The sequence below is a fragment of the Podarcis filfolensis genome (assembly GCF_964270895.1).
Source record: "Podarcis filfolensis genome assembly, chromosome: 7".
Classification (NCBI taxonomy): Eukaryota; Metazoa; Chordata; class Lepidosauria; order Squamata; family Lacertidae; genus Podarcis; species Podarcis filfolensis.
The window spans coordinates 6,558,316-6,577,847 of record NC_139603.1 but is presented as its reverse complement, the minus strand read 5'-3'; the positions used below and the strand labels follow the sequence as shown (position 1 = coordinate 6,577,847).

Sequence of the window (19,532 nt, the reverse complement as noted above, 5' to 3'; positions counted from 1 at the left end):
GCACAGGTGCAGTCAAAAGACTTCTCACATAACTATAAGAACTCAGGCACATATATTTGAAAATAGGTAATGTAACTTGAGACCCAAATGACAACTCAATATTAGAGCCTCCTCAAGAATCTTGTGCCAGGTGTGTCTTTGCAATGAGGCACCTAGGAACCAGAGTTTGAGGCCTCTACAGAACCGAGTGTGACTTGCAGGTACACATCTGTCTTCAAAAACAGTGTAAGAAGCAACATATAGCATATTGTTCACCACTTCCTATCTAATATGTAGACCAGTGTTTCCCAACCTTGGGTCTCCAGCTGCTTTTGGACTACAACTCCCATCATCCCTAGCTAGCAGCACCAGTGGTCAGGGATGGTGGGAAATGTAGTCCGAAAACAGCTAGAGACCAAAGGTTGGGAAACACTGATGTAGACCATCTTAATTAGAACTTAACAGGACAGATCTATTTATGTAATTTCAACTTTGTTTAAAAACAGATTCCAACTAAATGCTATATAACATTGCTGACTTAAGAGCAAAATTAGATGTGGTCATGTTCTGCTTAATTCTTCATAAAGCCCAGAAATGATGGGGATATTAAAAGTGCCGCATAGGCAGAGGGAGAGAGAAGCTCTGAACCCTTTTCTTTGTAGAGGATTACATAGCGCAGTGGAAAATTTTGTAGTGCAGGAGATCATCGCAGCAGCCCTAATGAACCACACCCCTAAGAAAAGTCCCAAAACGCAGGCTGGTTTTGACCTGCATGTGGGATGTGATATGTAAGTAGCAGTGAAGTACAGCATTCCTTGTTTTCCTAGAGTGGACATGCAGGGGAGTTTTTGGTCCAGCCAGTCAAAACTTCCTGTTTCCTCCTGGCTGGGACATACTTCCTTTGCATGTGACTACAGGTGGGCGTGACCTTACCTGTCCAGGTAACAAAAGGGACAAGGCATGCAGCACTCTCTCTCTTTTTGACTTCCTCCATCGTTGGAGCAGCTTTTCACTTCCAGCCAACAGAGGACACAGGGATTATCCCCATATGGGATAGATCCACATGTATATACTTTGTAACTAAGTCTGCCTTCAGGGATCACACTATGCTCTGCCTGATGTAAGTAAACTTCTTTCTATTCACTTTGTATAAGATTGTGGTGTCTTTTTTCTTTTAAGAGGGATTTAAGGGAACTTACCAAGAATGTACAACTCAGTCTAAGACAGATTGAATTGTATAAAAGTGAGAGGCTTACACAAGCCTGCAACTAGCTACTCACTGTGCATTTAAAGGGGGAATGTAAAACTCTGCGAAGTGAAGGAACTTGCTAGCGCAAGTTAGGAAGGATATTAATAAACAATATATCCTCTCCTGCCTCCCTGAACATTCCTATACTGCAAAGCCTTCAAAGGCTCAGGGCTGCAATTCCTCAAGGACTGTCCATATGAACCAACCTGCACGCTGCTATCATCATCTGAGGCCTTTTTCGTGTGTCCGGAAGTGTGGCAACAAGAGCGGACCTTTTCTGCAGTGGCTCTGTTTGTGGAATGCTCTCAAAATTATCCAAGGGATGGAGCAACTCCTTTATGAAGAAAAGTTGCCACATTTGGGACTTTTTAGTTTAGAGAAAAGGTGAGTCAGCATTCCGACACTGAGATTCCTGCATTGCAAGGTGTGAACCCCGGAGATTCCTTCCAACTCTACAATTCTATGATTTTATGACACGGTAGAAATTTATAAAATTATCCACTTTCATTATGCAACGCACATAGAAAAGTTTTTCTCCCAACCTCATAAAACTAATTTTTTTCTGATATTTCGAATTACTATTTAAAATATTCCAATTACTATTTTGAATTATTAATTTGATATTGAATTGTATTAATCGTTTTGATGTTTTTTTGTCATTTGCTTTATTTATGTTATTGTGTTTCATAGTAAAGTGATTATATCGTTTTTCACCTCAGGAAAAACTTGAGTTAATGTCTGAAGGCTGCTAGCGTAACCTAGTGTCAAAAACAGGTGCAAGGGAGCCTCTATCAGGAAGACCTGCTGAAGTAAACAACTAAATATTGCTTTGGGGGTGGGGATTTAATTTTCAGAAAGGTGTTGAATCGGCTGAGATGAAAGAGAATATGAGCAAATCATGAGGATAAACTGGCAATTCAAGGTCCTTATATAAAGGGGTGTTACTTCTTCTTCTGTATTTCATAATAGAAGAGAGAGAAAAGGGAGAACGTGCTTTACCTGGAGGAAGCAAAGGTGCCTGTGACCGATGGGGAGGAGGGTGGGGTGGGAGAAGATTCCTTCAGAGCAGGAGACACAGAAGGTGGGGTTGAGGAAAGGACACTTGAACTGCAGGGAGCAGCATCATCCGAGTCACCTTTAAAAACAGGATTCAAATGGTTGGTCTGCAGACATCAAAGACCACTTTAAGCATCATATGGCAAACAATGACCTTTACAGGATAGATGGAAAGAAGGCAGGTGAGATGCGACAGACATGTCAGCAGAACAAGAGATGCAGAGAAAGCAAAGCTACAGCTCCTCCAAAGACAGAAGTTAGAATAAAAGTAGCGTGGAAAACCTCTGTGCCTGGCAGACCTAAGGGAAGGATCCAGCCACGGTAAGCAGGTGCAATTAGTAGCCTGGCTTACTTTCCTAGAGGCAAAAGTGAGGACTGCATCAGTTATGGTTACAGTCATTGCAGATCAATCACCTGGAACTGTTACAAGGAGGAACATGAGTTTAATTTTTTGAAATGGTAAATAAAATACAAGTGGAATAAAAACGAGGAAAGTTCTAAAGCAAAATGGAGGGGGAAAATATGTAAAAGTTATTGAGATACCAATTTCCTTTGTCTTCATAGAGGAACGGAATTGTAATATTGGAAGGATAATTTAGTCCTACCCCCTGCAAAACAGGAATCTTTTTGGCTTGGACCCACAACCATGAGATTAAGATTCTGAGGTGCTACCAGCTGAGCAACAGATATTGTTGTTGTTTAGTCATATAGTCGTGTCTGACTCTTCGTGACCCCCTGGACCAGAGCACGCCAGGCACTTCTGTCTTCCACTGCCTCCCACAGTTTGGTCAAACTCATGCTGGTACCTTTGAGAACACTGTCCCACCAACTCGTCCTCTGTCGTCCCCTTCTCCTTGTGCCCTCCATCTTTCCCAACATCAGGGTCTTTTCCAGGGAGTCTTCTCTTCTCATGAGGTGGCCAAAGTATTGGAGCCTCAGCTTCAGGATCTGTCCTTCCAGTGAGCACTCAGGGCTAATTTCCTTAAGAATGGATGCATTTGATCTTCTTGCAGTCCATGGGACTCTCAAGAGTCTCCTCCAGCACCATAATTCAAAAGCATCAATTCTTCGGCAATCAGCCTTCTTTATGGTCCAGCTCTCACTTCCATACATCACTACCGGGAAAACCATGGCTTTAAGATATTACAAAGGAGCAAATAAAATGACACATCACAGAAAGGTGGAAGCCAGCACTGCCCCGTCCCTCAGCCAGAGAAGGACGAGCAGGAGAGGACCCTTCTGCCTCAGAAAGAGCAGCTGGCTTCAGCCACCAGTTACCCTGCAGCCCACCCCTCAAGGAGAGCCCATCCTCCTTTCTCTGGGCCAGGGAAGATGAAGCTGCTGCGGTGCTCACTTTTTTCTCCTCTCTCCTTTTGCTATCATGCCTGTTATAAAATAAGCTTGTGAGAATGAGCTATCTTAATATTAGCTAAGCACTTAGAAAATGTTAGGCACTTATTAAGTAATTAGTATATAATATTATGCTTTATTATTATCAGTGATGATAGTCGTAGAAGTAATACTGTAATATTGACAATGGCAGAAGAATTCAGAGGATCTAGATCAGGCTGGGGGAAGTAGAAAAATGGAGTAGCAATTTATTTAAAAATGTAAATTTTGTAATTTTCCACAATCCTTTTATGAATATCTTTTCAATATTCGATTGAAGTTGAAGTACACATATTACGACACACAGAGAGAGGGGGAAAGAAAACTAATGTGAATAAGAAAGCGCATAATGAAAATGAAGTTATACCCTCGCAAATTACTCACAAGTCAGGTTAGTGTATTTTTCCAAAGGAATGAGATAAATGGTAACAAATCCCTGATTTAGCTTTGCTGATGTAGGGGCTCCTCCAGAGCTTTGATCCCAATTTGCTCACACAAAGCTGACATGGAGGTTAAATTATATTGTCTTTATTGAGCCTTCCTTCTGATTGGTTTTCAGGGTGGTTCTGTGGCAGTGAGCATTCAGCCTCCATTCATTCTGATTTCCTTGAGGATGTTTGTGAGGGATTAGTGGAAGACACAGAACAAAGTGAGCTTGAGTCTTTTGGAGAAGAGATGCTTGCTTGCCTGAGCTGTTTGGAGGCTTTGCTTTTGTGTATGTTTTGCTGTGTGCTCTGCATCAGCACACGGTCTGAGGGGGACGGCTACTGCTGGGAGGAAGTTAGTCAGGGGTCTACGGAGAGCCATGTGGATAAAAAATGATACTGCCAGACAACAGCATCAACCTATAGCAAAGGACTATCCCAGAGTCGGTCACGACTGGACCTAATGGTGAGGGGTCACCTATAATAATAATAATAATAATAATAATAATAATAATAATAATAATAATAATTTATTGTTTATATCCCACCCATCTGGCTGGGCTTCCCCAGCCACTCTGGGTGGCTTCCAACAAAATATTAAAATACCATAATACATCAAACATTAAAAGCTTCCCTAAACAGGGCTGCCTTCAGATGTCTTCTAAAAGTCTGGTAGTTGTTGTTCTCTTTGACATCTGGTGGGAGGGCGTTCCACAGGGCGGGCGCCACTACCGAGAAGGCCCTCTGCCTGGTTCCCTGTAACTTGGCTTCTCGCAGCGAGGGAACCGCCAGAAGGCCCTCGGCGCTGGACCTCAGTGTCCGGGTAGAACAATGGGGGTGGAGACGCTCCTTCAGGTATACAGGACCGAGGCCGTTTAGGGCTTTAAAGGTCAGCACCAACACTTTGAATTGTGCTCGGAAGCTGAAAGACCTTGTGAGCATGCAATGGAGTGAGGTCAGTGGACTAGGGAGACTACGCTAGTCCCCTAAACGTTCCCGGTAAATTCGAGTATTAAAGCATTAAAGCCTGGCGCCTCCTTCCCAAAGCCTGGGAAGCTTTTGCCCGGCTTAGGGAGGGAGATGTGATGCTCCGATGGGGACCAAAAGCCCTCTTGCCCAGGCAGTAGGGCTCCAGCATCTTCACACCTTCCACCTTGTCAAGATCCTCCTTCAACTGTGGTGCTCAGAACTGGTCGCAGAACAGAGCAGACTATTGCTTCCCTTGATCTGAACAATATACTTCTGTTGGGGCACTATTATAAAATACAATTGAAAAACAGACATCTGGGATCGCTTGGACTATAGTCAGACTACCGGCCTCCAACGTCCATGCCATGCTTTAGTGAGAAATTACAACATCATTGAAAGTTTTTATTACCTGAAGTTGCAGAGGACTGTTCAACTATTCCAACTTTTACCACCTGAAAGAAGAAAAACATTTTACATAGAATTATTAGCTCTGCAGTGACAGTTTAATCAGTTCCCTGTATCCATTGAAAAGCAGCTTTGTTGTTGAGGGGAGCTCAAAAGAGAAGTGTTTTGGGGGTGGGAAATGCGCCCCCACTGACTTGCTAATCAGGCTAACGTTAACCGTTTTGTGGGAGGTGGGGTATTACCGGTTTGTTTTTGTTTTATTCTGTATTTTGTGTTTTCATTTTGAATTTCAATGTTGCAATCTTCAGGTGAAGGGCAGTATACGAATTCAATAAATAAAAAAGTAAAATAAATTTGGTTACCAGCGCTGAGGTCAGAGCATAGTACAGTAAATGGGAAGGATCAGACCTGAAGTATTCAAGGAAATATTGCAATTGCTGTTAATGGGATGCAAGGTTCAATGTGTGCATGTGCATGTAGAACTGGATCAGAGTTTCAGAGTGAGGGCAAAAGAGCTTTGGTTGCATAATATACCACATACAGTGGTACCTCGGGTTAAGTACTTAATTCGTTCCAGAGGTCCATACTTAACCTGAAACTGTTCTTAACCTGAAGCACCACTTTAGCTAATGGGGCCTCCTGCTGCTGCCACGCCGCCGGAGCACGATTTCTGTTCTCATCCTGAAGCAAAGTTCTTAACCTGAAGGACTATTTCTGGGTTAGCGGAGTCTGTAACCTGAAGCGGATGTAACCTGAAGCGTATGTAACCCGAGGTACCACTGTATGATTGACTATGTAGCTCCACAACATCAGGATATCAACTAACATGATCTATGATTGAGAAGGAAAACGTCATCTTCGGATTTGTTAAAAATTGTGCTGCTGCCACAGATTGTGGACGTAAAAAATGTGGCATAAAAAAATGCGGAAAAATGAAAGACTGGGATTTGGGGGGTGTTGGTTGTAATCTCTGAAAGCACACTTTTCACCATGAAAATATTTGGGGATGGAAATTTGTAAGAGTTCTTAATGGAAAAAAATACTACTCACTCCAACAAAAGGGATGAACTTCTGAGCAGATTCTTCATCTGGGCTAAAAAGATCAGAGAATCATGATCATTTCAAAAGCCAGAAGCTGGAAATTTTCTTATTGTTACTATCAAGCATGCAGTGGTTGCAAAAAAAACATGCAAGCATAGACTTCTCTATACGCCCAGAATAATTATTCTGCTGCAAACCCATGCAGAATGAAATTTAGCCGGCACACGGACATGTGCACACAAGCATGCGCAGACTCATAAAACAGCACACTTGTCCTTACTTTGACACTTGCGTAGTTAGAGCAACATGATTTAACATAAAGAGAAAATTTATTCAAATAATATATAAAAGAGGTGACTAACAGTATATGCAGATTATGTTGAATTGCCCATTACAAGCAAATATTATGCATTTCGCGATGTAAAACTAGGTATCATTTACTTATTTTATTGTATTTTATTTATTATATTCATATACTGCCCTTTATCACAAGATCTCAGGGCAGTTTACAGAGTAAAATACAATATAAAAACACAAGTTTTGAAAGAAAAACAAGAGAAGAAAGAACCCCACCCCAAACCTTCCCACAGACACATTTTAAAGGCTGTACAGTGGTGCCTCGCAAGACAAAATTAATTCGTTCCACAAGTTTTTTCTTCTTGCGAGTTTTTCGTCTTGCGAAGCACGGTTTCCCATAGGAATGCATTGAAAATCAATTAATGCGTTCCTATGGAGACCGCTTGCCAGGCTGGCGGTGTGGAGAAGGGCTTTTCTCCCCACCGCAAGCCTTCAGGACAGGTACGGGAACAGAGGGGAAGGCGCGCAACGCTTCTCCTCTGTTCCCGGGGCTTGCGGTGGGAGGAGGGTTTTTCCTCCCCACCGCCAACATTCAGAACAGGAAAACCCTCCTCCCACCGCAAGTCTTCAGGACAGCCATCCGAAGGCTGGCGCGGGGAGAAGGTCTCTCCGCCCCACCGCCAGCCTTCGGAGGAGCCTTCCGAAGGCTGGCGGCGGGAGGAGGTCTCTCCGCCCCACCGCCAGCCTTCGGAGGAAGTCCGAGGACAGTGGGGAAGACGCGCTGCGCTTCCCCGCTGTCCTGGAGATTTCCCTATGGGCTTTCATCTTGCGAAGGAAGCCCATAGGGAAATTCGTCTTGCGAAGCGCATCGAAAAACGGAAAACCCTTTCGTCTAGCGGGTTTTTCGTCTTGCGAGGCGTTCGTCTTGCGGGGCACCACTGTAGAATATTAATCAGCCCAAGGCCTGGTTGAAGAGGAACATTTTCCCCAGGTACCTAAAATATAAATAATGAAGGCGCCCAGCGAGCCTCCCTGGGGAAAGCATTCATTCCACAAGCAGGGAGCCACTGCAGAAAAGGCCCATTCTCGTGTTGCCACCCTTCAGACATCATGTGGAGGAGGCACACGAAGAAGGGCCTCAGCGAATGAACACAAGAGTGTGGGACGTTTTATATGAGGAGAGGCAATCCTTCAGGTAACCTAATAACACAAAATTCCCATCCAATCCATGTGTCCAGATCATGTATCTCCACTTAAGGCAACTTTTAAAAATCGCAGCAAGTGCACGGCATAGGTATCTAAAGCTTATACTCCCATTCATCGCTTTTTTTATATAATGGATAGCTTTTACTGCCAGGTTGTGAAAAGAACTGCCAGAGTTTGCTCCAGTCAGGAGCAAACCAACACATGCTCAAAATGGCTTCTTTCACTGCAACCAAAGGTTTGTTCCAAATGAAGTGTTTTTGAGAAGCAGGGGGTATATTGTCAAACCAAGCCAGTGGGAAAGCCTTGGGATCAACAACATATTATGACAGAAAGGAAGGAAGTGAAGTGTGAAATGTAAGTTTTGAATATTTGGAGACGGTGTGCTTCTGAACGCCAGTTGCTGGACGCTTGTACTCAATGAATTATCCAAGGAAATTTCTTCATCTTTCTTCATTTTTACTTGGAGTCTCCTATACCCTCACTAGTGCCTCTGCTTTCAAACTTAAGCATAGTTCAGAGCATGTGAGTCCCTACATAGGGATGACAGTCTGGAAAACTAAAAAATTCATCTTAGGGCCTTAAGAGTCCAATTTATCAGATGCTGAAATGGACCGAACCCAAGGAAGTAGGTTGGTTGGATTTCAAGCGGAATTACCGCAAAAGGATTAAAATGCCACATTAGATTTTCCAGGGACTCTTCCTCTTCCAAGCACCTGAACTCATCACCATATACAGTACTCCCAAACAGACAGAAGGGAGCTTCTGCACAACACATGCGCAGTTCATGCAACAGTGTTTTGGTTCGTTTTTGCCGTGACCAAGAATGGAGAAGGAAGGAAAGGAGGCCGGGACTTGAGTCAGTCCCATAGCTGTCAACTTTTCCCTTTTCTTGCAAGGAATCCTATTTGGAATAAGGGAATTTCCCTTTAAAAAAAGGAAAAGTTGACAGCCATGGTCTGTCAGCATCACAGAGATTGTTGGGAAACTGCTTGGGAAAGCGTTCACATATACTGATGTACTAAAGAACTCTAAAAATGTTTCTCTTTTTCAATTCCTCAGATCATTAGGGCTGACTGAAAGAACGCAATAAAAGAATTTGAAGATCCCAAATACAATGGCGGAGTAATCCTATGCAGAATTACTCAGAAGGAAGTTCTGGAAGGAACTTCTGCTGAGTCTCACTGGCCTACTCCCAGTTAATTGCTGTCTTGTAGAATTTTCTGCCCTTGCACTAGATCTGTTCAAGACCCATGTAGATTTGAAGTTGCTTGCCTTTGGCCACATAAGAAATTGGGAAAGCCCCAAAGGAAAAGGGAAGGTCTAAAGAGAAATTAAAGTGCTCATTAGAGAGCGCAGCTCAGATACAGCAGTTGTTTGGGGCAGAAAGCAAGGCCCTATGAAATCATTCCTAATGCACCCTAATATTCTTTGAAATGGCTATCATTTTTGTACCAAGTGCTTACATAATCCTGAACCAATAGAATTGCACTGACTTTGCTTCACATACTATGATTAACAGAGTGGCTTATTCGGGACTGTTATGCTCTGAGTGTGAGACACAAACCACAGTCGTATCCACACTCGTGGAAGCTACATTTCTATGGAAAGCATGGATGGGAAAGACGGCAACAGATACGATCACGACACTTCCAAAAATATTATTCCTTTTAAAAAATATTCTACTCAAAATGGACCTAAGTGATTATAGCATGTCCAAAACCATTGATAGACTTTATTGGGGCAAGAAAAAGCCTAGCGTATCTGCTAGGACATTAATAAATACAATAAAATGGAGGGTGGTCTTTTCCCTCTTACTATCATTGAGTCACTCGGATCATTTAACTGAACTGGAACAGAATAATGCTCCATGGACCGTTTAATATGAATAAATGCCCCATGATAGCTCCAGATTTGTCTACAGTTTCTATGTCCCCACCTTTTTCAAGACTTTGCTTTTTTTCATTTCCACATTTGCTTTCGTTGCCTAATAATATGGACTTCCAAAAAACCCATTCAAGCCAATACAAGCTGGAATTTTCCAATAGAAAGATTTAACCGGCTCCATTCTTGTTTCTGGAGTTCTGAATGTATACCAAAAAGGAATGGATAAAGTCCATTGTGAAAGATATTTGGGAAAATTCTATCTCTCTTCCAAATCAATTTAATATTGCTTAGATCTGAAGGGATTTGATAATGTATTTGGATGGCATGCATATTTATGGTATGATAAGGTAAAGGCCCATAATACATTTAAAAATCATGTAATTAGGATGTAATTAGGAAATTGTTGTACAATGTTTGGATAAAATATAAAGATCTTTTAGAAAGGAAAACGTTTACCAATGGAGGCGAAGGCCCAGAAAAAGTTAAATATGGATACCAAATGGTTGAGATATTCAGATTTATTATTGGAGGATAAAGGATACAAGCTAAAACCATTTGATCAAGTTAAAGATAAGTTAAATTGGTTACATTACTACCAGATTAATAAATTGTATAAACTAGATAAGAAAAATGGTTTTGCTTCTGAAAAATCTAAGTTGGAGACAGAGTTGTTAGAGATACTAAAGTTAAAAATCAGTTTAAAATGTAGAAGTTACTGTTGGAGTGGCATACAAAGGATGAACAAGTTAAATCAGTGATAATAGATTGGGCAAGAGATGTAGGACACAACATAATGTTTGAGGATTGGAAAACATTGTGGAAGAAAGGGGTCAAGTTCACTGCATGTACAATGTTAAAGGAAAATATAATGAAAACTAGCAAAGATTTATCATAACTGTGATAATCTATGTTGGAAATGTAAAGAAAAAGAAGGAACTTTTTATAACATGTGGTGGACCTGCCCCAAGGTGAAAGACTTCTGGGAAAAGATTTATAATGAATTGAAAAACATGTTGAAATATACATTTATTAAGAAACCAGAGGCCTTTCTTCTTGGAATAACAGGTTTGGAATTGCCCAAGAAAGATGTTATATTATTTTTGTATGCCACAACTGCTGCTCAAATTTTACTAGCTAAGAAGTGGAAAATGCAAGAAATACCAACTGTGGAAGAATGGCAGATGAAGATGATGGACTTTCGGAGCTAGCTGACCTGACCGGAAGAGTCCGCGACCAGAATGAGGAGGAGTACCAGGAAGAATGGATGAAATTTAATGATTATTTAGTTAAATACGTTAAGTTAAATTAATCGGAAAAAGCTTGCAATTACCAGTTAGGCTTAGGATTTAAATAAGTAATGTGATGAATTAACATGTTTAATGCTGAACTGAGAAGAAAGAATGATGTTAAGTGATTAAGTTAAGTTTATAAGAAATTTGGATTTGGAAAACCATTAAAATGATATGCGTTGAAATTCAGCCAGGGGGATACGAGGAAGTCACTTAACAATGTTAACAAGATTAGTTTTAGTAAGGTTATGATTTTTGTTGGTTTGTTTATTTGTTAGTGTGTTTATAATTTTGTAAAAATCAAATTTAAAAAATGGGGGGGGGGAACAAATCAATTTAATATTGCTAAAGTGAAGATGAAACAAAACCATTATTACTACAGGATAATAGCATAGCAATTCCTAAAGCAAAAAAAAAAAAAAGCAGGTGCCAACCTCTTCATCCCCAGCATAATGTCCACCAATGAGACAAGGATAATGTCCACCAATGAGACAAGGGACTGATGATTTTGGAGTTCCCATGGCCACTGCTTTCCAGAGAAATGCAACTTCCAAACACCTTATGTAGAACAAAGAGGGCAAGCTAAGCAGCATGCAGAATGGTCCTAGACATACCAGCCTCCTTAACACAATTGCTATAGCATATGCAGAGAGGGAAGGGGTATGTGAATTGGGGGAAAAGTTGTATGGGCTATTTCAGAACTTGCTGAGCTAAATAACCAGCCATTCAGCATTGAAGTGCGTTAGCACTAACTTACGGAATGACCTATACAAACTTTACCTCAACCATCTGTTCTGTATTTGTAGAGGTCATTTTTGAGTAAATGCCTTTTACTCTTGATTCTTTTGGACAATGTATTCTGCCTCTTCAAATAATGTCAAAAGCAGCAAGTTGCGCATATATATATATATATATATTATACAAATTGAACATTCCAGCCTTATAAATACCATGAAGGTGGTGAAAGACCAGGAAAGGAAAAAATATGTATAGGATAACAAGAGGGTGATCCAGACAGACAAGTACCTTATATTAAATTCAAAATGAAAGTTCTTTTTCCTTTTCAGAAGCAATCAAAAGAAAAATAAATAAATTATTATACTTATGGAGACAAATAAAATGTTAACACTGGATCCCAGCGGGTTGGAAGCCACAACAGAGCCAATCCTCCTTAACTTTCCACTGCTATGGCAACCGCCTTGGGCCACGTTGGAGAAGAAGCTGCCATGCTGCGGGTCCTCCCCATTCTGACATTAACCCAGTTCTTTCGGGGGGGGCAGTGCGTGGAGAGGAGCTGCAGTGTCGGCTCCTCTCATGTGGTCCCATCTCACATTATCATGGTAGGGTGGGGAAGCTCAGCGCTGCTGCAAGTCCCGTTCTGCTGAGTGACAGGCAACTCCCACCTTAATAAGGACTAGCAAGAATGGCCAGCTTTTGGATAGATGAGAGAGACTGCGGTCAGACCTTTGGTAGGCAAGCGCCTTTCCCAATTGCGTTAACTACTAAACCGTTTTCAGATCATAAATAATAATAATTTATTATTTATACCCCATCCATCTGACTGAGTTTCCCCAGCCACTCCGCTCCCAATCGAATATTAAAAACACAATACAGCATTAAACACTAAAAACTTCCCTAAACAGGGCTGCCTTCAGATGTCTTTTAAAAATAGGATAGCTGCTTATTTCCTTGACATCTGATGGAAGGGCATTCCACAGGACGGGCGCCACTACCGAGAAGGCCCTGTAACCTCACTTCTCGCGGTGAGGGAACCTCCAGAAATCATAGGTAGCAATGATAACTCAATTCACCTTTTCAAACGTTAGACAAGCCTGAATGGATTTGCATTGTCTGATGTGCTTATGGAATTGTAGAATTGTGTAGATTTTAAGGGACCCCTAGGGTCATCCAGTCTAACCCCTGCAATGCAATGCTTGTTGCCTTTGATTTTCTACACCAGGCTTTTGTGATTCTTTTTTTTTTTTCCTTTCTTATGCTTTACTCTTTCTTAAGCTTTACTCCTTGTTTGGGGTGGGGGAGGCATGCTATCAATTTCCAAGGAAGTGAAGCTTCTCTAATTTGTGAGGCTGTGTAATATAGTTACATCCAGCAGCGCTGCACCTTCCGATGTTGTTAAAGTAACATGAGAAGCCTGGAATCACATGCGTTGCGCAGCTGAAAAGCTCTTCGTGTTATACAGATGGCACAGGACAAAATGGCGTTGCTGAGATTCCCACACTACCAAGCCAGTACATTGGTACCTCAGGTTAAGAACTTAATTCGTTCCAGAGGTCCATTCTTAACCTGAAACTGTTCTTAACCTGAGGTACCACTTTAGCTAATGGGGCCTCCCGCTGCTGCCGCACGATTTCTGTTCTCTTCCTGAAGCAAAGTTCTTAACCAGAGGTACAGTTTCTGGGTTAGCGGAGTCTGTAACCTGAAGCGTCTGTAACCCGAGGTACCACTGTACAAGGACCTAGCTGCCTTTCTGTAACATCACTTGGGCTGCATTCAAAGTACAAATATTTCCGCAAACAGTACTTTGCTTTGAATTGATTATTATCGAAAGTGCTATTGACTGGCTTATCCAACTTGGAAAATGTCATCCAGCTGCCCAGATTTCCTGGCTACCAAGGAGAAGTTGCTTTTTCATAACAATGTACCTTTTCTGCTTGTATGTCAACATGGCTTCTGCAATGGGCAACTGGTGGGCACAGTTTGCTCCCACTAGGTACTGAGTTATTCTGGAGACAATATCAGGTGATTCCTGGACTGAAACAGAGAGAGAGAGAAAGAAGAACAACGACCATTTGCCATGCATTTGGAAGGAACTGCAAGTCCATCCATCCACCCAATTTATACCCCACCCTTCCTCCTGAAGGGGCCCACAGTAGCAAGAACTGCTTGCTGAATCTACCTACTCCCAGCTTTTCTGTTTCCAACAACCAGTCAGAGTCATAAGGAGGGCATCATGGTGATGACTGTTCTGATCTTTGTATACAACACATCCATAGAGCATTTTTTCTCTAATAAAGCTCTTTTTCACATTTACTTTTTAAAATAATATGGCCATGTCACCTCCAACAGCCTTATTTTCTCTGTACCAGCTTAAGAGTGCCATGACATGGCATCTGTTACCTGAATTCAACAGGGTAGAATGGCAGATACCAACCACGGCTACCTTCTCCCAGCTCCAGGTGGGAGGACTTGAGATACTATTAGACTCTAAAAGGAAAATTCAACAGCTGAATACAATATTCTGCATCTCAAGGAGAATCAAACCAAATTCGTGGAAAGCTGTGGAATTATGGGAAGGAATCAGCATATCTTTGATGCCTCCAGTGCTGTTACAAACGGACATTGGAAACTGGGAAGGCAGAAGACTCAGAAAGCAAAGCACAGAAATTGCCTTACTGTGAAATTCTGTTTTCAGAGGATGCCTTAGGTCATTACCACTAATGAGATGCTGCCTCCTAGTTAAGCCAGCAAGCTCAGTAGGCAACGCTGCTTCTTCACTGCCCAGACCCTATTGGCAGCAGAAGGCAGAAGGGAAAGAACACGAAGGGAAGAAATGCCCTCTGGCACCCTCTGGAAATAGAAATTTGTGGCAAGGAAATTTCCTCTTTTCCAGAGGCACTGAAGGGCATTTCCACTAATGGGACACAGCAGGTATTAGTGGCAATGCCCTCCAGTAAACAATTATTCTTTTTCGAAGTTATCAATTCAGGCAACCTGATGCAAATAAGTATTAAGACAGCCTTACCAGCATTTTGTGCTTCGAGTCTGTTAAATAAATCTTTCCAGGACAAATCTTGGAAGAAGTAGTTATACTGACAATCAACGGAACCCAGATACTTTGCCACCGGATGACAACCTGTAAATAACACAAAAAAAATAAATCTGTTCTGTATGGCAGATACACATTAGCAGTGCAGAATATATTACGTCTATACCCCTTTAGTGGTCAGAAGAAAGGAAATCCCAACTTATTGCCTTCAGAGTGAAGATGTGCTCAAAATTGTGAAAAGTCGCTGAAATTCTGTTTCTTCTTCCTCTTCTGGGTTGTGAGAAGTTCTTAGTGTTTTTAAAATGGAAAGTAAGCAGTCACAAATTAGGCAGTAGAAACAAAGGTAGGAAATAAAGCAGGACGCTCCTTATTATATACAACTTTGTTACATAATAAAAATCTTCCGTGGGGTTGGGAGACGTCAGATTACTACAGCATTATATGCTTGTGGCCTGTTGCCCCTATTGAGATTCCTCCTGTAGCATTCTGCACTAGCTGCAATTTCCAGATGTCTTCAAGGGCCGTTCCATGTAAAGTGAATTACAGTAGTCCAGCTTAGATGTTACCACAGCCCAAGTAGTAGTAGTAGTAATAATAATAATAATAATAATAATAATAATAATAATAATAATAATTTATTATTTGTACCCCGCCCATCTGGCTGGATTTCCCCAGCCACTCTGGGCGGCTTCCATAGAAACCAAAAAACACTAAAATATCACACATTAAAAACTTTCCTGAACAGGGCTGCCTTCAGATGTCTTCTGAATGTCAGGTAGTTGTTTATCGCTTTGACATCTGATGGGAGGGCGTTCCACAGGGCGGGCGCCACTACCGAGAAGGCCCTCTGCCTGGTTCCCTGTAACTTGGCCTCTCGCAGTGAGGGAACCGCCAGAAGGCCCTCAGTGCTGGACCTCAGTGTCCGGGCTGAACGATGGGGGAGGAGACGCTCCTTCAGGTATACTGGACTGAGGCCGTTTAGGGCTTTGAAGGTCAACACCATCACTTTGAATTGTGCTCGGAAACGTACTGGGAGCCAATGTAGGTCTTTCAAGACTGGTGTTATGTGGTCTCGGCGGCCGCTTCTGGTCACCAGTCTAGCTGCCGCATTCTGGATTAGTTGTAGTTTCCGGGTCACCTTCAAAGGTAGCCCCACGTAGAGCGCATTGCAGTAGTCCAAGTAACCATGCACAGGCTATCCCTATGCAGAAATGGCAGTGGTTGGCACATCCGCACAGGCACTCCTAACCACTGAGGCCAGCTGGCCCTCAAGGAACAACCATGGTTCCAGGAGCATCCCAGACTATGGACCTGCCCCTTCAAGGGGTTTGTGGCCCCATTAAGAACAGGTCATTCTGCCAACTCCTGCACACTGGAACAGGCCACTTACAGCACGTCTGTCTTGCTTAGATTCAGCTTCAACTTGCAATGCACACTGGAAGGAACTATAAATAACCTCCACTCCAGTTGAAGCTCTGACTGCTAGCTATCCTTCTCATTCTGCCACAAAGTTTGGAAGGGGAGTGATAGGAAAGTGCTGGTATTCTAGAGGCTGCCATTGCTGTATTTAATACCCAGCAACCCTGTACAAGAGCATTATAACCAGAGCAGACAACGCAACTTGAACAGACAAACAGTTCCTGTGTTGTGATGTAGTGAGAAAGAGGTTAATTCAAAGGAAGAAGGAAGGACAGAAAAGCTTGCTTACCTACTGGTATGATAAGAAATCTCATGTAGCTGAGCCAGTCTGGGGTTTTGTGAGACAGTTGTTCTACAAAGAGCCTCAGCACAGCACTGAGGTAATTCTGGGCTCCCGCAATTGCAATTTTAATGGGGTTGGGAGGCTGAGAATTGCAGTTGCAGCTGAAGAGAGAGGGAACATTACTGCTTTTAAATAAAATCCAGAGATTGATGGGTATTTTGTACCACGTACATTATTAACCTAACTGTAAGTACATACTCATGACAGAAGGTCAAGACTGAAAGCAAGTAGGCACTCGGCGACTTCCTACCAGAGCGCAGATTTAAACAAGGGGCTTCCAAATTTGTGCTTTGGTCTCTTAGACAGTGAGTTACATCAGCCTGGGAACGCAGCTTATGAACCAGAAGAGTGACTCCCATTTTCTTTAGTCAAAGGACAGGAGGTTTGTTTAAAAAGATAGAAACTCTGGCATGCCTGCAGTCTTTTTGGTTTGCTTGCTTCTTTTTGCTAAGTTTTTGTTCCAATTGTAAGAAAGTCCACAACAACCTTAATTTTGTATGCAAGTCACCTTCGGCACCATCAGTACGCTAGCTACAGGGCAAAACATTTGCTTTGGAAGCAGAAGGCTCCACATTCTATCCCTGGCACCTCCAGATAGGGCTGGAAATATCATTGGATTGAAACCCTGGAGAGCCACTGCCAGGATGGACCAATGGGCTGACTCCTCCTAAGGTGGCCTCCTATGTACTTGCCAGTATTAGGAAGCTCCCTTAGACCAGATTACAAAACCGATCCTTCCAGCTCAGCGGTGACTCTCTGGGGTTTCAGATTGAATCTGGGACCTTTTGCATACAGAGCACTGACCAATTTACAGCCAAGGGTGGCCTAAGCGGTGTCGGAGCTTCCGTTGCGACCGAGCTCAAATGGCTCTCCTCCACGACGTACTTCGGAATCTATCGAGGCTCTCCTCCGACAGTGATTAACGACCTAAGCCTTTAATGAGGCTTCAGGCACGCTTCCCCATTACGCAGAGTATCCAAACAGCAGAAGGGCGAGAAATATATGCTACATCGCTACGTTTATTTCTAACTACGCAGGACAGAAAAGAATATGCATCTGCTCTCTGTGAGAGTCAGTGAACAACTGGAACAAAGAAACAGGAAACCAGTAACATCAACATCCGTCTCCCATCTCCCGTGAGACTTCCAACAGTCTGGAATGTAAACAGAGTCTTGTGACTCCAAAAACTGCACAGTGGCGTAACAGAAATCTAACAAGCGGTCGCACTGCCTGAGTGTCAGGGAATGGACTCAAGAGGGCGAGACGGAGGAGGAATGGGGCACACACAAACACACACCCTCCTTGTCCTGACACTGCAGAAGAAAAGGAATGCAGCTTTGATTTACAGCAGAGGGTTGAGGGGTTGGAGGAAAGTCACAGCTCAGAGACAGATGAACCAAAGAATTGGGACGTGTTAGAAGAAGGGGGCAGGGAGACAGAGGCAGGACAGGGCAGCCAGCTGACACGTCGTCACTGGAGAGTATTTCTGACCTCCCCTTCTCCCAGAACCCGGCGTTTGTTAAGAGTGCAGGAACGAAAGAATCAGAGACATTTGGCCACGAACGGCCTCCATAAGGGGAGATGCTGTTGCTAGGGAGGAGGGAGGAGGAGCCCAGTTGGAGCTTGTCGAGGCTTCTTTTGTCGCTCACTATTCTGAATGAATAAACTCATTAAAAAGGACTCTACCTTCTTTTCTCTGCTCTTGCTGCAACCGGGGGAGAAACAGCTTTCCTGTGGGGGGTCAGGTGGGATTACTATGAGGAATTATTAAATATGGAGCAAGCCATTGTGTCAGCAATGAAAGCATTGCAGTGACTGGGTTTGATTCATTGACAATAATTTCTGATCAAATCCCACAAGCCTCTGCACCTCTGCCATTTGCTTTCTCTATGCCTGACAGGCACGTATAAGCATTCTAAACACAGACCAGTTGCCGGTTGCTTCACCATGCATCCTGGGCCATAAAGGTAGTAGTTAGCTTCTTTGATGTACCTTTCTTTAGTTTTGTTAATCTAAGGGCCAGGAAGAGAGTTCACAAGGAGACGGTAAATACTACCTGTCCTTCCTCTCCTGTTTATGACCTCTGGAGTTTGCTAAAAGCATTCCTCCTTGATTCCTATTTTATTTACTCTGAACTATGTATGCAAGCTCAAGTAGGAAATAGTTTCCTTGTAGTTAAGAGGATTTCTTCTGATCTGACTTTGTCCCACGTGGGGTTTTTTGAAATGCTCAGAGGACATCTGATTGGTTCTTATGAACACTGTGTAAAAAGTTCTTTTGTGAATAAAACGACCTGGGCCGAGCGGTGGACGGAGGATTATTATTCGCACTGCCTCCCAGAGTCTTGCTGGTCAAGCCTCGTGTGTATTTTGTTAATCAGAGTCCAATCCTTCCTTGCTTTTGGAATGCAACACTTTCCCAAAGCCGTGACACTGAGCCACCACCACCATCTCCTCCTGTCTCTGCCCCCTTTCCTCTTCATGGCAGTGGTGGCAGTGTAGAAATGAAAACTTTGAGTTTTCTGCTTCTTTGTTGCTGGAAGGGCGGCAATGCACCCCTGCCAATGAACCCTGTGCCCCCATCTCCTCCCTCCTTTGCTCTAGGTAAAGATAAAGGGGCCCCTGACCATAAGGTCCAGTCGTGGCCGACTCTGGGGTTGCGGCGCTCATCTCGCTTTATTGGCCGAGGGAGCCGGCGTACAGCTTCCGGGTCATGTGGCCAGCATGACTAAGCCGCTTCTGGCAAACCAGAGCAGTGCACGGAAACGCCGTTTACTTTTCCACCGGAGCGGTAC

At 43.0% G+C, this 19,532-nt stretch overlaps 1 protein-coding gene across 12 annotated transcripts in view; it reads right to left on the bottom strand.

The window, feature by feature from the left end:
* Window positions 1-19,532, bottom strand: part of PACS2 (phosphofurin acidic cluster sorting protein 2) — a 55,791-nt gene that overhangs the window by 8,833 nt on the left and 27,426 nt on the right. For 5 of the 12 annotated variants that reach the window (XR_014550954.1, XM_083624632.1, XM_083624635.1 and 2 more), the window contains exons 16-21: window positions 16,685-16,839; window positions 14,953-15,063; window positions 13,853-13,961; window positions 6,523-6,565; window positions 5,477-5,519; window positions 2,228-2,363 (exon numbers count right to left, since the gene is read on the bottom strand). Coding sequence is in view for 8 of the 12 variants with exons in the window: in XM_083624632.1 (XP_083480758.1) it covers window positions 2,228-2,363; window positions 5,477-5,519; window positions 6,523-6,565; window positions 13,853-13,961; window positions 14,953-15,063; window positions 16,685-16,839 (597 nt within the window). In the remaining 4 variants the exon portion in view is untranslated. Of the gene's footprint in view, window positions 1-2,227; window positions 2,364-5,476; window positions 5,520-6,522; window positions 6,566-12,215; window positions 12,249-13,852; window positions 13,962-14,952; window positions 15,064-16,684; window positions 16,840-19,532 lie in introns of all 12 variants that reach the window. The other 7 variants (XR_014550951.1, XM_083624629.1, XM_083624630.1 and 4 more) reach the window with 4 other exon arrangements.